This window comes from Pempheris klunzingeri, chromosome 9 (assembly GCF_042242105.1).
Source record: "Pempheris klunzingeri isolate RE-2024b chromosome 9, fPemKlu1.hap1, whole genome shotgun sequence".
Lineage (NCBI taxonomy): Eukaryota > Metazoa > Chordata > Actinopteri > Acropomatiformes > Pempheridae > Pempheris > Pempheris klunzingeri.
Window position 1 is genome coordinate 24,597,998 of NC_092020.1, and position 20,901 is coordinate 24,618,898.

The 20,901-nt window shown below is 44.2% G+C and overlaps 1 protein-coding gene across 1 annotated transcript in view; it reads right to left on the reverse strand.

The window, feature by feature from the left end:
* Positions 1 to 20,901, reverse strand: part of fgfrl1a (fibroblast growth factor receptor like 1a) — a 40,479-nt gene that overhangs the window by 6,318 nt on the left and 13,260 nt on the right. The window contains exon 3 of the mRNA XM_070836432.1: positions 2,497 to 2,574. Coding sequence (XP_070692533.1) covers positions 2,497 to 2,574 — 78 coding nt within the window. The remainder of the gene's footprint in view (positions 1 to 2,496; positions 2,575 to 20,901) is intronic.

The window sequence follows — 20,901 nt, forward strand, 5'->3', positions numbered from 1 at the left end:
TTGCACGCTCAAATGCAGAGATTTCACTACGGCTGCATTACTCAGCGGAATATAGTTCTCTGCTGACCGTCAGGAAGCTGGGCAGGATGACAGAACAAACATACCCCAAAGGCTTTTAAGTCTCGCCTCTGTGTCCACCCCCCCCCCGGTCCGAGTCTAAGAAAAGCTACTGGACTACAGCTGAACTGTGACCATACTGAGTCAATACATCTAACAGAAGAATTAGAAGACAATGATTAATAGTCTGCTTTGATGATTGCAGAAATCGGCCGCGCTGGTTTAGATTGAAATTAGTTAAAAAGAGGGAGGGAGGAGCCAAAGACGATTGGCGAGGATTGGATAGAAATGAGGTGCAAAGTGCAATTGAAAAGCACTGATTTATACTGTCTGAGCTGAACCAAATCAAACAGAAGTTCAGGAGAAAACAGATGGAAAGAGAAAGAGTGGAGTTCAAACTGAGGTGAGCGCATACAGGGGACTGACAGATTGCTAAAGAGAGACGAATAAAACAGGAGTGACGACAGAGAAAGTGAGAACAAAGAGAACGAGAGATGGAGCTAAAACAATAAAATAAAAAAAGCAAAAAAGGTAAGGGAGAGGGCGCACGAAGAGGTGGAGAGAAAGAAAAACAGGGAGAGAGGAGAGGCCGGGGTGAGGTGGGAGAGAGCGGTGATGGGGAGAGGGACGAGGGTTGAAGGTGAGAGCCAGAACAGGCAAGAGGGCGGCTTGTTCTGGGTCTCAGGGGCCACTTCAACGCCACACTTCACAGTGTAAAAATACTGCTGACCCTCCGACTGACCGCCTTTGATCAGACAGTGTGCCAGGGAGAGAGAGAGCGAGGGAGAAAGGGGGAGAGAGAGGGAGAGTCTTGTGATTTCCAACTTGGATTCTGAGACTGAAGAGATTTTTGCTAACTGAGGTCATTTTGACTTTTCTTGACTTGTAGTTTAGGTGAAGTCCTGAGTGTAATTAGTAATTACATTTATTTTAGGTTCGAGGTGATCGGGAGGTCAGGATTTGGACAGAGATATACGGCGAGAGCTTAGTTTAGACACGGGAAGCAGTTGTTCATGTGCTCAAACAGAAATGTGAAAAAAGAATAAATGTATTTTCATACAGAGCTGAAATTATTTCTTGGTAAACAACAGCTGGGAAAGTGTAAAGGTTCAGTTTACAGGACGAGAGGTTGTCAAAGATTCAGCAGAACATTTATCAATGCACTTTTGTGTTAAAAGGCTTCTCGAACACCCGAACAATGTTTGTAAAGCTCACACTCAGGATTTTACAACCCTGGAACATCATTATGGAGGAAATCATTTTATCTTTTGCTGCACAACTGCAAGTTAAACAGCAGAAGAAGTGTGTTATAGATGACGTTACGTTAACTAGGATGACCAGGATGACGCTGCATTACAGAAAAAGCTGAGCCAGGATCTACTTTTTGTTACCTCTAGGCTTCCTTTTCGACTGACTCAGATCCTTCAAATACTAATATCACACTGTGAAAACAGTAAAGGTGAAAGTTTTACCAGCAAAATGTCCTTAAATCTGAAAGTAAACGTCCTCATAGTGCAGTAAAATAGTCCCTGCCAGTGTTTTTTACCGGGTTAATATCACTGCAGCAGTAATGTGTATGCTGCATTTTACTGGTGTAGACTGTACTCATTTTAAGTACTTAGTTTATATTATTGGCTAGTTTAATCTACAGCAATGCATCATGGTCTATGAGATCATTATATGTTTGTATCATATGTTAGCAGAAAATGTAGGGCAGTAAAAAGTACAGTATTCCCCGCTGAGATGAGGTGAAGCAGTAGTATAAAGTTGCATGAAATGGAAAGTGCAACGTTAAATTTGTACTTAAATTCAGTACTTAGTTGAGGTTCCACATTGTTGGCACCCCTGCAGCATCTTCATTCAAATACATAGAGTGTTTTCTCACTTAGTATTGGACGTTTGGCTGCTTGTGAGCACAGAGAGGCGAACAGATAAAGAGAAAGAATCTGTCTGGATAAACAGAGAGAGAAAGAGAAGAGTAAATGTTAAGTACAAAGAGAGGGAGATGGGGAAGGAGGGAGAGTTGGATAAAAGGATAACAACAAGCAAAGAAAGATGGGTTAGGTTACGTGACGGGGGGGAGGACGACCAGGAGGACGTGGGAGGGCAGGGGGGAGGAATGTGTCCCACCAAATCACACCTCACACAAATAGACAGCCCCCCGCTCTGTCAGAGCCAATTATCAGAGCAAACAGCCACCGTGATGCGTGCCTCGCTGTGTTCCTGTGTCTGTGTGTGGGCATTAAAGACCCACCTTCTTAAAGACCCACCTTCTCCACCTCTGACAGCGTGAAAGGTGTTTATTGTGCATTCTGCTACTGTGCTTTTTAAAATGTTACACACCCTCAGCTATCTTAAGTGTCACCTCCAGGCTGCCTTCTCATTTTCAAATCTGTATACGCCTGTAGTGATGAGGTCAGACACGTTGCGAGTGCTCACCCAGTTTCCCGGCCAGCTCTGGGGCATGTTGAGAGTTTCCATTGGCCGTCCCTGCTCCACCTCTTGAACTGGAGTCATCTGGTGACAGAAAGCCAGAGAGAGGACAAGAAGCATCATTAATGACCTGACAGCTTATGAGCGGCTGATCGTGAGTATTATAGCTCACGAAAAAGAAACCCGGTGCGGCAAATAAATATTCACTGGTACCTTCTACTGTCAGAGCTGAAGTGAAGAAGTAAAGCAAACAGTAATTGCGTGCACTAAGGTGGGCTGGGTCTATGTGCTGCAAACATAGAAAAATATTTTGTTTGATATGATGCAGCTGGTTTTGGCTATGGGGTGGGGACACACTGGTCTACTCTCAAAAACTGCTACACATTAGTATTTTAAAATATTTACACCTTATAGCTGAAGACTGATTAAAAGAAGTGGAAGAAGCCTCCTGGTCTGGAAAGTGAAGCTAATGCAGAAAAGCCTTAAACTAAATAGTTAATTCCTGAATACTGGGAGAGCACGATCAGAAATGTGTGTCTTCAACATGTAAAAACAGGCAAAATTACCTTTGAGGCTACACAAAGAGCCAATTCTTTTTTGAATACCTTCACAGCGTATGCGCCTATATCATAATCTACAGTATCATATTGCTTTCGCTCTCACACTGGAGTATCAGTTTTCCTCGCTCAGCATGTCTTCCCACTTCTTGATTATCAAAAAGACACAAACATCTGTCTGGACCTTCACGCTAGGAACCACTTCAAGATGGAACCCGTGTATCCGAGGGGGCCCTTTAACAGGAGGGGCGGGGAGGGTTGATACAGTGAAATATCAGGTCTGTCAAAATACACGCGGGGGTGGTTAGCTTGGCTTCAACCTGAAGCTTCAACCAAAACCTGATGGTAGTTATGGAAAGAAAAGAAGAAGGAACCAAACAGCTTTGGACCACCTGCTGGAAATCCGTGAGAGTGTGTGCCGCTCCGTGCACGGTTTAATGGTGCGCATGGATTTTAGAAGACCACCAGAAAGCTCAGAGTGTTTAATGCAGCGCCAAATGTCTTTAAAGCATCACTATTTGGATGATGGAATGAAAGATGCATTTAAAATGCAAATACGAGGCATGACCTGCATCCTCGGGGCTGGTATTAATAGCATACTGGCAGTCGGCGAGGTGCAGGCCCGGTGTGTGTGTGTGTGTGTGTGTGTGTGTGATATGAATTCCTGTATGGGTGTGTCAGTGCGTTCTGGCGTTATTTAACTAAGTGGTAACTTGAGGTGCCGGTATTCCTGTTGCACCTCACTCCTCCTTCCCTCCCCCTGACTCCCCCCACCCCCTCATCTCTCCCTGCTGCCACATGCACGGCGTGTTCTGAGAAAGGGCAGCGTGTTTGAAGCAAAGCGGCATGGGGGTCTGATCCGAAAGGGGGAACATGGTTTAAAGCTCTTAACAGCTAGCAAACCCTCCCCCAGGCCGAGTGCGAGCCTGTAAACCTTACTTGGCAGACCTCCTACAGATCCACTCACAGAGGGGGGCTGGACCGCTTCCACTGTCCATACAGTGCAGCCATACATCCACAGTGCTCCCTAAACTCAAAACACATCTATGTATAGAAGCTGCTGTATATTGTGATACTGAGGCAGCAGAACACCTACGAACACACACGAAGAAGAAGAAGAAGAAGAAGAACAATAAGTATATTCATTCCTTTTAGCAGTACGTGTGTCCGTGCTGTGTTTGGTGGGACAATATCACAGCATCATGTTCCACTTAAAATGATTATCTTATTATTTTTATATCACGATCTGAATCAGATCCACAACCTTCACTACTCTGATGGAGCGCAGAGCGAAGTTTTGGTGAGCAGGTGTTTGGAGAACAGAGAGATGTGATCTGTCAGATCCATTGGAAAGAGACACAACTCAGGCCGACTAACGGGGCTCAGTGGACAGACACGCTGCCCCACCAGAGAGATCTCTAAATGTGCACTAGGGAACACACCCAGATACATACAGAGTACGTATTCTAATCTAGAGATTAACATCTTTACGTTCTGGCAGTAAGTTAAACGTGTCAGAATATCTGCAGTCTTATGATGCAGAAGATGTGAGCATCGTGGCCGAGGTCTGAGCGGTCTGATCGACGTGATCTAGGTGTGCCCTAAACGCATCACGGGTGCACTTGCGCTTGGAGTCGTGCATCTGTGATGAGCAGAGGCAGCTTCCCACCTTTTCTTCGGGCCTCTTACACGAATGCAGGTTAGCTTGAGTTAATATTTGGCCGTTCGCTTCACGTTGAACACACACAGAGTAGAAAACACATTCCCTCCCTGCTTCAGCTGTTTTCAATAAACAAAATGTTTTCCTCTGATCCTGTTCCACCTTCTAATGTTCGGCCAGATACTTTGGCTGGTGATTACAACAACTTACACACACACACACACACATGCAGTTGTGCTTATGTGAAGACTAGTGGTATAAGCGAGCGTGTGCACAGTGACAGCGACTGATAGGTGGCTGCATCCTAGGAGGACCTGGACATTTTCTAATTAATCAATAACTGCTGAAAGAAAGCAATCAAAGTCAAAATCCAGTGTTTTCTCTCCGCCGCTGAGCTCCTTCTGCCGCGGCCCGCTCGTGTTGCAGCTCTCTTCCGAGTACAAATTAGAGCGTGTGAATGTCAGAATGATTTGGGTGCACCGCAGCTTGTCGGATTAAGCAGGCTGAAGATGTTATTTCACTGTGTCAGATACACATGCAGTCATTTAGGAAACTATAAGTATCTGGATCGGACTATCTGCAAACACTCGATTTAAAGGACTGACATCAGGATCGGGGCCAAAAAAACACTTGATCAAGACATAAAAACGAAACAGATCAGACAAACGTGGTTTCTTTCAAGCAACTGACGTGAAAACAACAACATTAAATATACACTATATAAAAATATATAGATATTTTTTTTGGGATCACATCTTTCTGACTCATGTCTGTTTTGTTCATCCAGTTCTTCTCGTCCCAGATGGATCACTGTGAAGTCAAAGCTCACAGACAATAGGAGAAGTTATCTTCCTTTATGTGACCATCCAAGACGCCAAACGTCCTCCCAAAGTCCACAATCTGCAGCTCTGAGCCGTAAACAGACCCGAGCTTTCAGTTGTTTTTGAGAAACTTCAGCCTTTGCACAGCAACACACACAGAGTATAAAACATATTGTTTGTATTCTCTTTTTGATCTCTCCATTTCTCTTATTCCAACTCCCTCTCTCTCTCCCTCTCTCTCTCTCTCTCCCTCTCTCTCTCTCTCTCCCTCTCTTCACACTCTCTGTTTCATGTTCCGCCTCTTTTCTTCCTTGTTTCTTTTCATTCCTTTCCTCTCTTTTAATCTGCAGGGGGGTAAATGGTTCAACAGTGTGCTACATTTCACACATTCACTGGCGGGGTACCCCTGTGAGTGTGTGTGTGTGTGTGTGTGTATTTGTATAACCCCTCCTTGTATTTACATTTTGGTCTGCAGAGAAAAGGCAGCAACTGGACATGAGCACGCTCAGAAATATGAGTCCCCGCAGTCCAGTGTGTGTGTGAGTGTTTGTATGTGTGAGTGTGTGTCCAGGGGGCCAGTGTTTTCCTAAAGGGTCATGTCCTTCCAGGTTTTAATATAGAGACACTGGATATGTGGACAGAGTCTGTGTGTGTGTGTGGGTGTTAAGGCTGACGTGTGTGTGTGTGTGTGTGTGTGTGTGTGTGCTGACCGCTGCTCGCTGCAGCATCGGATCCAAAACCAGCCACAGATGAGTTTATGTACATGACAAACCCAGTAAACCGCTGTTAGTCCTCTAAAACTAAAAGTTTCAGGCCTCACACTTCACCCAGACTCTGTGTTTCACGTCATAATTCAGACAGGAGCTTCGGCAAGAAAACAAGCTTCACATGACACTGGGAGAAGAAGTATTCTGGTCCCGGGAGGGTTGATTCACGGTAGCTTCAACAACAGCAGCAGCTTGCTTTTAATATTGCAGGGGATTACAGTTTTGAGAAAAGTAGAAGTTTAACCCAACTGTGCGGCATGTAAATGATTAAAAACACCATAAATAATCTTCCAATTTCAATGAATTACAACTTGTCTCCACATCTAAAGTGATAAGTACATAAATAAGGTGTGTTTCAAACTTGTTATTGTACAGTAAACGTTGTTCTTCCACTGAGGTTCAACTATGTTCTATTTTTGTATTTAATGTATTAAAACTCCATCAGTAACGGAACATGCAGCCATACAGTCACACAGTTATGACATTAAGACAGTAAAACAGAAACCATCCACACTGCTCCTCGTGGACTTTTGGAGAAAGTGAAGGGTTTAGAAACAAAACTTTACTCTTGGAAAAAATAGAAAACAATCTCACCACAAGGTCCATTTAGCAGCTGAAGCTCTCTATCATATCTGGAGCTTTTGATCTTATTACCTGACACTCATCAGCAGAAGGATGTTTGGCACAGGATTGGAGTCTTATTCTTTCACTCTGTACAATCAATTCGCACTTTTTTAAAAAAAAAGTCACCATGCCAGAGGAGCTTTTTAATCCCAGTGATCAGGGTTGATATGTCAATGCTTAAAGTCATAGTTTTGCTTGTCTGATCATCCTAAAAACAATGGTAGCTCTTCTGTTGGCCTGTATATGATTTCCAAAAACCACAGGATGTGATGCACTAAACATTTTTACTGCATATGGAGCCGTGATTACTATTTTGTAAGTAGCAGGATAAGATGATAAATGCTGTATTTGGGTGTCAGACGGATGAACTCTTGCAGGCATCTATCCTCCTCCTCCTCCTCCTCCTCCTCCTCCTCCTCCTCCGTATCGTCTACTGTAACAACCAGCAGGAGAAACACCATTCGTCCTTCAGCGTGCTGGCCTGTCAGTACACTGACCCCCTACTAAAACACACACCGTCATTATAATTCCATCAGTTCAACGATACTGTAGAAACAATGAAACCACATGTTATCCTCCTATTATTGCTGCTGCTGGAATAATACATCAGGTTTAACATTTTCTGCATTGAGGAGAGTTTAATTTGTGGGTGCAAAAAGAGACAAAACCTCTCCTTGTGTTTGTTTGACTCTCTCACAATATATGACACACACACACACACACACACACACACACACACACTCTGCACGTTGACCACACGTTCCAAACATACTTTTCTCTCCAGCCACAGTTATTTTACAAATATTTGTTTGAATTTAGTTGCCACAAGATGAAACATTAAACACAGTGTCGTTGTAATAATTGGTTTGATTTACATGCTGCAGATGTGCTGTGGGAACCTTCTGTGTGCAGTGCGGCTCGTGAACCCCTCCACGGACAGTAGGTGTGTATCCTATCATACCAATCTATTTGGTCTTCAGATGAGAAGTACAGCTCCACCGGATGAAGCCGACACACCTGAAAGCTCAGGGAAAAACCGGACCTTAAACTACTGCAGTATCTCAGGGGTGTTGTTATTCATAATGAACTGATCAGATGAAGCGATAAGGACACTGACTGATATAAAATAAGTGGAAGGAGCCAGCGTGGCGTCACCCACTGGTTTGTGGAATGTAGTTTTGAAGCCTTTAGTTTGGCATTTTTGTCTTCGCCATCTTGATTTTGGACTCAGAAGTGTTGCATGACCCCACCTCTGATTGGTTAGGTTTAGACATGGCCCACCTCTGATTGGTCTCGTCCGAAAGCTTCATGGTCTGTTTTTCACTAAAAGGGACCATAATGTAACGGGGTGTTCGCAGTTGATGAAAGAGCAGGTGACTATCTGCTGGCTGGGTAGATGGGAGGCAACAGAACCAGAGAGGGACAGGCTAGGCTCAAATCCAGAACCGGGGTCGGCAACAGGCGGGCAGACAGACAGCGAAGACGAGGAGCGGTAGTCGGGGGCAAACAGAGTCAGAACCAGGAAATCAGTCCAAACAGGAGTGCTGGAAGGTCAGACATGAAGCTAAGACAATCTGGCAATGAGGGAGTCTACTGCTGAACCTTAAAGAGGCAGGTGATTGCAAGTGAGTGCAGCTGAGGAACCAGGGGAGGGTGACTGTCACTGACTGGAAGGCGAGGCCAGGTAGGAGAGTGGAAAATGACCTGCAGCAGCAGATTGTGACACATAATGTACATCATGCTATGTTGACGAGGTCTTGAAACTAGCGACTGAGACGAAGAAAATAAATTAATTGAGAAGTCGCCTCCTGCTGCACATTAGAGAGAAGGCAGGTTTAAGGCTCTTCAGCATTGGCTGCAGTTTCAGGTAGAGCTACACCCGACTTCTTTGATACAGTCCACGGTTTGACTAAATCTATCAGCAACAACTTTGATCAATTATCAAGCAAAATCACCAACGATTTGCTGCTCTCAGCTTCTGTTTTGTTTCCCTTGTGTCTATAAATGCAACATCTTTGGGTTTTGGACTGTTTATTCTACAGAACAAGCAGTCTGAGGGTTTAAACTAACTGATAATAACATCTGATGTCTTTAGCATGATAATGGAAATAATTATTAGTTGCAATATTAATGTTTTAATAACACCGACACTCCCCACAGGAAAACAGGTTTTGCTGCCACTAATTTGTTTGAATCTGAGGAAAAAGTCACAGCTTTTAAGCTTTAAGTTGTCAAATGTCCTATAACAGTTCACACAAATGTTCATGTGTGCACACGTGTACGTCCACACACACACACACACACACACACACACACACGTCACTGAGATTTACACTCTCGCCTGTGGAGAGGCTGTGTAGCCTTATGGAAATCATTATGGCTTGTGCTGCTACACAGTCCTCCATTAACAGCATGAGAGAGAGACGCTGAAAGGGGCTGCGACGGAGAAAGAGAGGGAACAAGACGGGAACTGACTGACTTTTAGAGGAGGTCAAGAGGCAGCAGGAGAGAGATGAAAAGACAGAGCCGGAGAGGAAAAGGCGACAGTGCAGAGGGAGATTTATCAACTGTAACCGCAGAGCCGACAGTCGTACACAGTTAACTGTGTGTGTGTGTGTGTGTGTGTGTGTGTGTGTGTGTGTGTGAGCCCAGAGTATTTAGTGGGCAGTGATCACATTGGTGACGTGGGTTTGAGGTGATGACATTTCCCTACCTTCATTAAATCACTGAATCACACACGTGTGCACACATTACCCTTCATCATCATCATCATCATCATCATCATCATCATCATCATCATCATCATCATCATCATCATCATCACACACACACACACACACACACACACACACACACACACACACACACACACACACAGAACCAGTTTCTATGTGTAAGAAAATCTTCATAAGGTAAACATTTGCTCTGAAAGGTTTCTGGAACATTTGATCTCATTACCCTTCATCATCATCATCATCATCATCACACACACACACACACACACACTCACCAACACCTGAGAGGTTTTTCTTTTTCCAATTTCTCTGCCCCCCTCCCCCTCCCCCTCCCCCTCCCCCGGCCCCCCTGGCCGGGCAAAGACGACAACAAACCCAACAAACGAGTGCAACTTTACGATGCTCTTTACAAATGGGATTACACCTCGTGCCATTCTGGGCTCAGGCTCTCTGAAATGTGATGAACACACGTCAACGTTCGGACGGGAATTGCTTCCAGCTTTCTGACCTATTTGGTACAATGTGTGTGAGCCAAACACCCACACCCACACACACACACACACACACACACACACACACACACACTTACGCAGAAACTATTTCATGTAGAGATCTGGGTATGTGGATGATTAACCAAGGTTTTTTGCTGGAGACTTTCAGAGTGAAGGCAGGTTCACAGAGGCTCAGGGTGTGGAGGTCGTAGAGGTTCAAGTGTCTGAATGTATAATTCATATCAAAATAAAATAATCTGACATCCAGTTTTGGCTACTGAAGAACTGATAGTGCACAATAATCCTGACATCAAGTCTTGGAACTTACAAGTTTCAGTTTTTCCAAAGTCACTGAATCCAAAAAAGCTTTCCTCACTGATTCCTATCAGTCCTCGACCTTTTTACTTTTTCTTTTTTTTTAGTGGAACAAAATGTGCAATATTTAAATCCCAACCAAATGAAGCCGCAGTGAGAGCAACAGCAAAGCGGCCTGCTGGTCAGACAGAACCTGCTTTTGTTCCAGGCGCTAACAGCCGAGGCAGGATTGCATAAGACACGAGAGGTTTGAAGTCTTGTTACAATTCCCTGCATCTGAGCTGGGATGCAAAAATGCTTTGGCTTGCTGACAAGAGTGAAGTGAAGTGAAATCCTTCGATCCAAAAGCAGTTCTTGTTTGACCCGCGGCCAGACACTCCATCATACTCTGTTTGTTGGTCCAGTAGGTTTTTGAGACACTGCCCCAACTAACCGTTTGACAAACAGTCTAGTATTTACAGCCGATCAATCACAACTAATCAAACCAAGACTAACAGGGTAATCACATACACACGGCACATATCAAACCGGACAGACTTTCCCTCTCTCCAGGATTTTTCACTGAAGGATGTGACTCCTCCAACAGCGAAAACAGACTGAGCGCTGGTTGGTGCAGCTCCAATGACACACTAAGTGACAGTGTGTTTAAGAATGCATGCATGTACTGGCCTCATGGTGAAATTTATTTAAAAAGGGAGGATGGTGTGCACATCCAACCCCAATAGAAAGAGAGGGAGGCAGTCTTGAATGCTACAAGCTCGCAGTGAAGCAATCTTTTGACCGTCAAGGTCTTCAGGGGGGTAAAAACACTGACCGAGACCTTGATGGTCAAAAAGGCTGCCAGATTAAACAGTTTTCACTGCAGGGGCTCCTCTGTTTTAGTCACGTGGTAAAACTACTGTTCGTTTTCTTATTCTTCTGTGTTTAAAGCTTTCTAATCGTGTCTGAGTCTGTTACAAACCGAAAAAGGGCGGCGCACACACAGAGAAACCTGCCTGCTCATCAATATGAGGCGCTGACCACTCAGCATTATTACTGCTTTTGTAACCTTGTGCCTGGCTGGTCCGGCCGCGTAGGTTCTGCTTACCGCTGCAGCAAAAACCAGCCGTGTATATTCTTAAGTCAGACTGGAGATGTAGAACATTTTCGGGCTTATCTAACCCATAATTCCCTGCTCCGCACCTTGTCCGTCTGTGTTCCCTCCCTGCAGAAGTAAACACTGAGTGTGGAAGTTTCTACAGTGAAGTCAAACAGAACTCCGCTTCACTTTTGCAGACTAAACAAAAACAGTTGTAGAGGGAAACCTTTTGTGCGCCAGCATCACGTTAGCGAGCGAAGAGGAGAAATAAAGAGCGAAGGTGCATGCATCTGTGTGTGTGTGTGTGTGTGTGTGTCTAACTCTAAGCAGAGCTCTGTGTTTCCTGAAGCTGAGCGCACCGCAGTTTGATCTTGTGCCATGAATGGGCTCAACACACTAATTACAGCCACCTGTGTTTGTGTGTATGTACACGTGTGTGTGTGTGTGTGTGTGTGTGTGTGTGTGTGTGTGAGAGGTACGAGTGGCTGCATGAGGGAGGAGGGTGACTGTATGGTCATGAAAAAAAAAAAAAAGCACTGCTGTTTCCTCCCCTGTTCACACACACATACACACATTTAGGGGAAGAAAATAATGTGGTGTCATACGTTGAGGAGGTAGAGGTGCTGCTTTCCACTCTTGGGTTAACCTTCAGTGTGTGTGTGTGTGTGTGTGTGTGTGTGTGCTAAATTCACTTTGACCTTGGCCATGTCTCACACTAGGCAGCAGCATGCCTGAGTCTGTGTGTCCAGCTGTCAGTCACTCAGTAAAACCAGGAACGCACCTGACGACACTTTGAGTCTAAACATGGACGAAGACTGGAATCTACCGGACTCGGGTCTGATGGTGAAGTGGGAGTGAGACAGATTGGGCCGATCGTTTCATTGATCCGTCAAACCACCGACATCGTGCTCACCACAAATTGCTCTCTTTGAAGCTGCGTTCGCCATGTGTGCAGTAAAGCCCGATGACGCACGTTTCCACCTTTTCAGTGTGTGTGTGACAAATTGCTTCATTCCAGCAAAGCAACTACAACAATATTATGAAATGTACGAGATGATCCAGGACTCGACTGGGAAAAAATGCCAACAATAATCAGGGTGAACTCACCATCTCACTCCTGATGCTGTTTTGGCTCCCGAGTATGAATATCTTCTATCATACTGAAGCTTTTTTTCATTAAATAGCTGTTGGTTGACTCACAACTGTGTCTCACAGCTTCCTGTCTTCATTTGAGTTCTTTTCTTGTCATTACTTGTGTGTATTTTCGTGTTTATCGTTCTTTTCTTATGAAAACTCTAAGTCATATATCACATGAGTGTATATCTTTAGTCTGTTATGATGTGTTCATATGTTGGTGTATACATGCTTATATCATGTTTATGGGATGCACTGTTGTCAAGTGCTATGCTAAGCTATGTTTTTCTTACGTTAATTGCTGTAATTATTTCCTGTAATGCTACTTTTCAAGCGCTGGAGGGTTTTTTAAATCATATAATGTATCTTAAACTGTATGTATGCGTGGATAAAGACACTAAGCGACCATCATAACAGGCTAATCTTTGTGTCACTCACTGAGCCAGCAGGCGACTGCTCGTGTGTTCATTCAGGAAGCTGCAAACTAGACGCACGAGCTGCCATCGTAGATAAAACAGCCGGTTTTATGGCAAAAGTCATAAATATTAATATGATCACAGCTGCAAACATCTGGTCCTCTTGTGTTTCACTCCTCAACAATGTAACTGTAAAGTTTTTTCTTAGCTACAACTGGCTGAGGATGAAGGTCAGGCAGTAGTCTGAAGTGTTGGAGAACATAAAAAAAAAAAATGCCATTGAGAACAGCAAAGCCCCCAAAGTTCCCAGTTCCTCTTGACAAAATCCTCAATAAGAAAACGCTTCCAGGTAATTAATCTGAGCCGGGGAGCAGAGTTTTACCCAAAACTGCTTGCAATAAAATTCAGTTCCAGGAAGTAAAATCTACCACCCTTACAGGATGAAAATAGTTCCAGACGCCTCGGGACTGCAGCTTTTATGGATCCTCTGTACAGATGTATTATATTGTACAGCTCTCTAGCTCCTCACCCTATTTCACACATCAGTCTCTTTTGGATTATTAGTAAGCAATAAGTAATAAATCACTTCTAGTAGAGGACGTCCATGTTTAGATCCACCTAAGCCTCTTTTACACAGCCCGTCCGAGGTGGGGAACGTTGTGCCGTCTGTATAAAAGGTCTGAGCACAGAATGAGGGTCGTTGTTGTGCCACCTCTAAACCGGCAGGACAGAGCAGGAGCGTGCTTCCCTTCTTTAGACCTGTATTCCAACATTGTTCTGTTACACGACAAGCCTGTAAGCGGCACGCATTAAAATATCCCAGAGAAGGGCAGCAGCAGTACGTGATGTCCATGGCATGTGTACTACGAACTGTCCACGATCCAAAAACGCAGTGCTCTGCATTTCATAGGCAGTTGACAGTGACTCTACATCTGTCAGTGGTTTGTAACTGTCTGAAGTCTCTCTATGGACTCGACTTCTTACTTTTTCCAACTCTACATAAATTGCTGTGTTGTAATTCCTGTGGGAAATTATTGTCAGTCCTCCGCTGGTGCAGCAGCGTAGTGAAGAGGACACAACGACTGGACTTCCTTACACTTCTTTAGCTGTATTAAAGTGTGTGTGCAAATATGAATCACGAAGATGTGGACAGCGATGGCCACGATGAGCTTGGACTTTAAAGGATAATAGTCAATAAATCAATGAAAATCTTGCACTGGTGACACTTTATGCGTTAGTGAATCACTTGTTCTTGTTACTGCACTGATTCATTTGTCCACTACTGTTGAATTTCAGCATTGAATTTCAATGATTTTCCCAGAAACACAAAGGCCAAGTCCTGTTCATCACAGTGAGGACACAACAGACAGTCTCAATGTTTGGGGGGATTAACCTTTATCTCCTCCACACTTGCCCATTGCAGCACACTTTATTCTGCAGGAGATCCAAAATGCAGCTTTTAACCCGTTCTTAGAGAAGCAGCCCCATCACACCAATCCTGACTGCCCTTTACTGGTTTCCTGTGAGTTTTAGATTTTATTGCTGGTTTTTAAAACCTTGCATGTTAAGGCTTATTGTCTGATCAGTGAGCTCCATATGAGCCTGATCGCTGTCTGAGATCCTCCAGCGGGGCGCTACTACAGGGTCCAATAGCTGGAGACCTCTGGCAGAACTGATGGCGTATTGTTATATCTTCCAATTTACAAATCTGTTGTATCTGTTGTTTATTTTTATTGTAAAGCATTTTTTTTTGAAAAATGATATATAAATAAAGTTCTTCTTCTTCTTGTTCTTCTTCTTCCTATTATTATCACGATCATCGTCTTTATACTAACAGATAGCCAACAGATTCTTAGCAATCAAACTCCATTATAGCTGCTGGAAACACCAGATGTCCACATCTGGCCAGTTATCCTCAGGAGACATTAGAGGATCATAGAGCAAAATGCACCAAGAAATATACCCACCACCGATAGCTTCTTTACTATGAGAGAGTTTTATGGTAGATTTTCCTCTGGGTACCCTTTGAGTAAGAGACTAAATCCCTATCTGCTTTCCTGCTGCCGACCCTGGCCCCTGACCTCCATGCGAGGGGGGAAAAGACAGAAAATGTTTCCACTAGGGATCAATAAAGTCTCACATTATGTGCTGATTCTGAGTCCAAGTATTTGAGTGAATCTTCTTGTAACTGCTGCCTCACTGCAGCAGCGGGGGGAGGAAGAGAGAGTTCAACTGTGTCGCCTCCAGCTGACAAAGCACAAATCCTTCCCCAATCAATCTCCATCGGATGTTCTCCAAACACACAACATGTGATTAACACGCCACATTTCTACGGGGTGTTAATAACTCCAGATCCATTTTCCAGCGGAGTTACTCCTCGATTTGGCTCTGGTGTATTTTCAGATGCTGCAGCCAGGCACGGGCCATTTACCCTTGGCGGTCAGGTTTAGGTTAACAACAAGGCCTGGGTTTGGTTATGACAAGAAAACTTTTGAGAAAACCAACAGTGAGAAAACACCCGAGCCTCCTTCGACGCCGAACATGGACTGTGTCAGAGCGTAAAATATCAACAGAGCGATGAAATAACATACAGGCATGAGGCACAAGTGGTTCCACACACTCGCTCATAAACGTCGCACAGTGATGGGGTTTATGAGTTCTGAAAACATACAGTCAGGGATCAGGTTTTCAGTTTTCTGTGTGTGTGTTAATATATACACGTGTGTGTGTGTGTTTGTAAAACAAAAGCATCTGGTTAAGTTAACTTACATTTTTTAACGCATCAGTATAAAAGTTAAGTAGCCTCGTCCTTCTCTCCGCCTCCTCCCTCCTCTTATGCATGTGCAGTGTGTGTGCTTGTGAGAGCGCATTAATCTTTGCATGTGCAGTGTGTGTGTGCTCATTCATGTGGCTGTTTTACATCACTGTTCACACTTCATTGATGGAGCAGCAGGGTCAAGTGTGGAACACAGACTGAAATTCGTCTAAAATGGAGACAGATACGGACGCAGCGCAGGAATCTGGCAAACGTACAGCTGCAGCCTAAAGCCTTGACCGTCCACCTGGCAGATTAACGTGATGGAGACGATCCGGTCAAGGACAGAAATGATTCAGTGGAATTACTGAATTACGGCATGTCCGCTGCTCACAGGGGTCTCTGAGATCACAGAAGTAAAAACAGACTTTATGTCGACATACAGTTACACAGATTACATATAAAGTCTGTGAAGAACTGCAGATGTTCTCGTGTGACCCTAAAAATTAACTTCACAGACAAGGTTTAAATGAAAAAACGACGTTTAAACATGTAATAACGATTAAAAGTGTTTTTTGGCCACTGGGGGGCGGCGGAAACAACCCTGACATACTGGATCATCACCTTTTCAGTTTGATAGAGGGATCTAAACAAACTGCTGTTTATTTCTACGTCCAGCAACGCTGTCATTCATCTGGAGTCACGTTTCCTCTGGAGTCCAATACTATCTCTGCTTTTAGCTCAGGTTTTGGTCTGAAAACAGCAGCCTTCTGTGGCCTGGAAACAACACTAAGTCAGTAAAGTCGTGGACCAGACAGCGAAACAATGAGCTGAAACCACTTTCACATCGTTTTCATTCTATTTATACATTATTATAATACATATAGTGATTATTGCCTCTTTAAGAAGTCACAGACCTTTGTCTCACATGAAACAACATCTTAATGCTCCACGTGTGTGAATACAATTCAGACCAACATCCACAGTCTATGACTAAAACATTCTTTTTTAAAGACGCTGTGCAGGAGTTCACCTCCTTTAGCATGACTCTTCCCACACACCTGCCTACCAGGTGTGTCTGGTACCAGGATTATTACACTGTTTTGAATCTTTGCTTTTTTTTTTTTTCTTTCAAAACATTTGACGGTTGTAATTCTTCCTAGATAGGTGCACATGTGTGACCTGTTACAGCGGCTCGCTTTGTTTTAGCAGGTTACAAGCTAAAAACTTTAAACCAAGAATCCTTACAGGCAGTGCGCATTGAGCTCCGACGGGATGCAAACGGTGCGCTGTCTGTTTAAGATGCATCCAGTCGGATATATTTAGTGATTTGCTCTGACCTCAAACCATCCTGGCTAATAAAAAACTGCCGTCATATCCCCCAAATAGATGATGTCCCCATCAGCAGAGTGCAGCCTCTCTCCTTTGTGAAGGTCCACTGCACAGCGGGAGGCAGACATGTTTACGTGATTCCTTGAGGATCAGGGAAGGCAAAACAACTTATTCATGTGGTTGTATATTATTGTTAAACTACCAAATGTACCAGATAAAAAAATAACGGTTATATAAAGTGAAGAAAGCAGCAGCTGTATAAAAACATGTCTTGTATGTGTGAATGTATTTTAGCAAAAATCATGTGTACATTTAATTCATGTATGTGGGTTTATCTTATTTTTATGATGTGCATCGTCCGTATTTCTGCCTGTGTTGATTTGGATGTTACTGAATGTGTGTGTGTGTGTGAATGAGTGTATGTCAATGAGCATGTTGTCTCCATGCATGTGAACATGTGTGTATGCAATGTGTCTTTATCATTAAGTGGGTATTTGTGTGTATCTGCCTGAAAGCGAAGACATCTGCACCGTCTTTCGCATCCAAGCGCCTGAGTGTGTGTACTGTGAAGGTGCCTGTGTGTGTGTGTGTGTGTGTGTATGCATTTGAATGAAAGTGTGTGTGTGTGTGTGTGCTCGTCCAGCTGCTGCCTGTGTAACTCTAGTAAACATCAAGGCAGCGCTTTGCTTTGCTGAATTAACAAATCTCTCACATCCATCGCCACGCGCCCCCTTTGAAACACACACCGCCATCCTCGGCTCAGGACTTTGAACTCTCACTCAGTCTCTCCTTCGCCCACCCTGCGCTTCCCCATATCAAATTAGACTCCAGTTAAATATCTGCTCATTAGTACACTTTTCTTCTCATTTGACCTCCTTCTCATCTCACGTTGCTGAATTCATTCTCATCACTTGGGCTGGAGGTGCGATCGCAACTGCTTGTGAAGCCTCCTGAGCGGAGGAGAAAACTGAGGAGAACATTTCTACTTTCGGTTTTCCTGCAAACTGCACAAGCTCTCCCTCGTAAATCTCACCGCACTCTCTCATTCCCATAAGTCTCATCAACTCGTTACGACTCACTTTTCATCCACGACCCCGATCAGCTGCCATTTAATGGCTTCTACAATCAGATTCAGTTTCCCGTCTCTCAGTTTCTGCATCGTCGGTGAAACCACACCACTTTAAACAGCAGTTGATAAAAAGCCTTTGACAAGTAACAAAGAATTAGTTCATATTAAGTTCTGTAAAGTTTAGAAGTTACTGAACAAGTAGACAAAATCAATCCAGTTAGGTTAAGATGGGAAGAACCTGCTTATATCCAGTTTTAGTTGACATGTGACTTTGGCTCCTTTAAAAAGATTTAATTTACTGTAATGCATCTAGAAGAAGTTGGAGAGTAAACATTTGCTGGTATGTTGACTTTTAAGCATTAGAGGAATCAGGTTCACTGAGGCGAAGGTCAGTTTTACATTAGATATTTATGTTTTCTTAATAAAGTTTCACTAGAGTGTGACAGCGAAGGGCCTGAGCCTGATTTGAACCAGAGCCGTAACGGTAAAATGCTTTAGGTGAGCTTCTCTGTATAAAATATATAACACTATAAATTATTAGTGGCTTCCACATGACCCAGGTCTGCTTAGCTGAGTGCTGTCTTGTCTTAAACAAGCCGCACTTCAAAGCAGAGTGTGGACGCGTCACATGCACGTGGGCCCGTGAGGCTGCTCGGCGCCTGCTCGCGTGTGTGATGAGTTTCTGCGTTGATCTGCGTGCGTGCTCACGAGTGCGCCAACGTGCGTTTACTTGCCCTTGACCTTGTGTACGTGTTTATGTGTTGAGAAAACGCGCTCGTCTTGCTTCACTTCAAAGACGCTGGCAGGCTCTGCTGAGCGCGGCTGCACGCTGACAGGCTGTCTTTGATGAACAACTATTTACAACAATGTAAAACCAACCCGCTCATCATGATGCGCCGCTGGGCGACGTTTCAACATGACTCACCCCGATGACTGCTTTGTTCAACGCTCATTTATGTTACTCAGAGCTGTTTGTGGATTATTAATAATGCCACTTTTAATCAGCACCCAGTGGGATGCTCTCTTGCTGCTAACTCACCTCCAATAGTCGGTGTTTCAACATTGCAGCAGGGCAGATGCTCGCATATGTTTGGCCTTGCAGTCAAGGAGCACATGTGGGCATGTCTGTGCCAAGTTTAGACTCTGAAACTGGGTACAAGTAAGTAACCCAATGCATCAGGCAGTTGTTTGCAGTATGCACATGTGGTCAAAAGTGTCCTTGTGTAAATACGCACCACACATCGCTGCCGTCAGCTAAAGACAATCTCTTCACCCCAAGGTCATCTACAGGTCGGGGGGATTTCACTTTCCCTTTAGTTTTAGAAAACTAGTTTCAAATCCCTACTGGATACATCAAGAAACACTTTCTTACAGCACGAGAAAGGCCATATTTCTAGTTTGGGACGCAGCAGGATTGAAGACACCACATGCTCAGCGTCAGAGACGGACAGATGCAGAGAACCAGCAGTGGTACAGCGGGAGGAGGAGGGTCTGCGTGGACTGACAGCTGCTTAACTCTGCGGCTTGTTCTCATCGTTTAATGAGCACGTCCAAACAGCATCCACACGCCCTCTTCTCTCCCTTCCTGTTGTCTTTGTTCTGGTTTCATTTCTTCAGAGCTTTGGTCACACTCGGCTCATCACAACAGCTCAACTATGACAGAAATGTTGGCATGAAGCTCTCCGAACTCTCATAAAAGCAACGCTCGCACACCGAGAAATTGTCCAAATCTGTCGGCCTTGAATAAAAGCGTGGGCAATCCCCTAATGACTGAAAGTCTCTGGAGTTGAAAGGAACTTAAAAAGGTCCAGAATTTAGTTTGATACAGAAGGAGCCATAAAGGGATGTGGGCAGAAGTCATTCATTGAGATCTGATCCAAGGTAACATACACACACAAGTGCAAAAGAGGGGAATGTAGCGAAGAGATCATAGTCATGGCCACAGAGTGTGTGTGTGTGTGTGTGTGTGTGTGTGGGTCTATCAGATTTCAGCATGTTGTCACACTGATCAAACCCCAGGCTGATAGCAGAGGCGCCGCACAACCATCACTGTGTTTGCCTAGGAACCACAGGAAAACACACACACACACACACAGAGAGATACACACACACACACAGACAGACAGACACACACACACCTTGCCCAGAGAACACAGCGAAAACATATTGTGCATGCATTTATGTGAAATATAATGCAGTGGAATGCAGCTATATTATGCAAGTGAGTACACGCAGACACACACACACACACACACACACACACACACACACACACACACACACACAACACACACACACACACACACACACACACACACACACACACACACACACACACACACACACACACACACCTGATGCCTCCGAACAAAACCAGTCTGTTTGAGACTCACTTCTTGTTTCACGTCGACATTGTCCGTTTCAAATTACATATAATTTCATGAGATATTTCAGTCAGCAGTCATTTCCTGTAATCGCCTTCGTCACCTCGGCTACGCTCACAGTTAGAAGACACAGCGATAAAGCATTTGATCGTTTAGTAATAATTAGAGCTGTAAAAATCAGTTTATGTGCCTTCTGCAGCCACGTGACATGGAAACATCCAACAGGCAGCGAGGTTTTATCAAACCCAGGAAAGAAAAACACACACTGGCTTT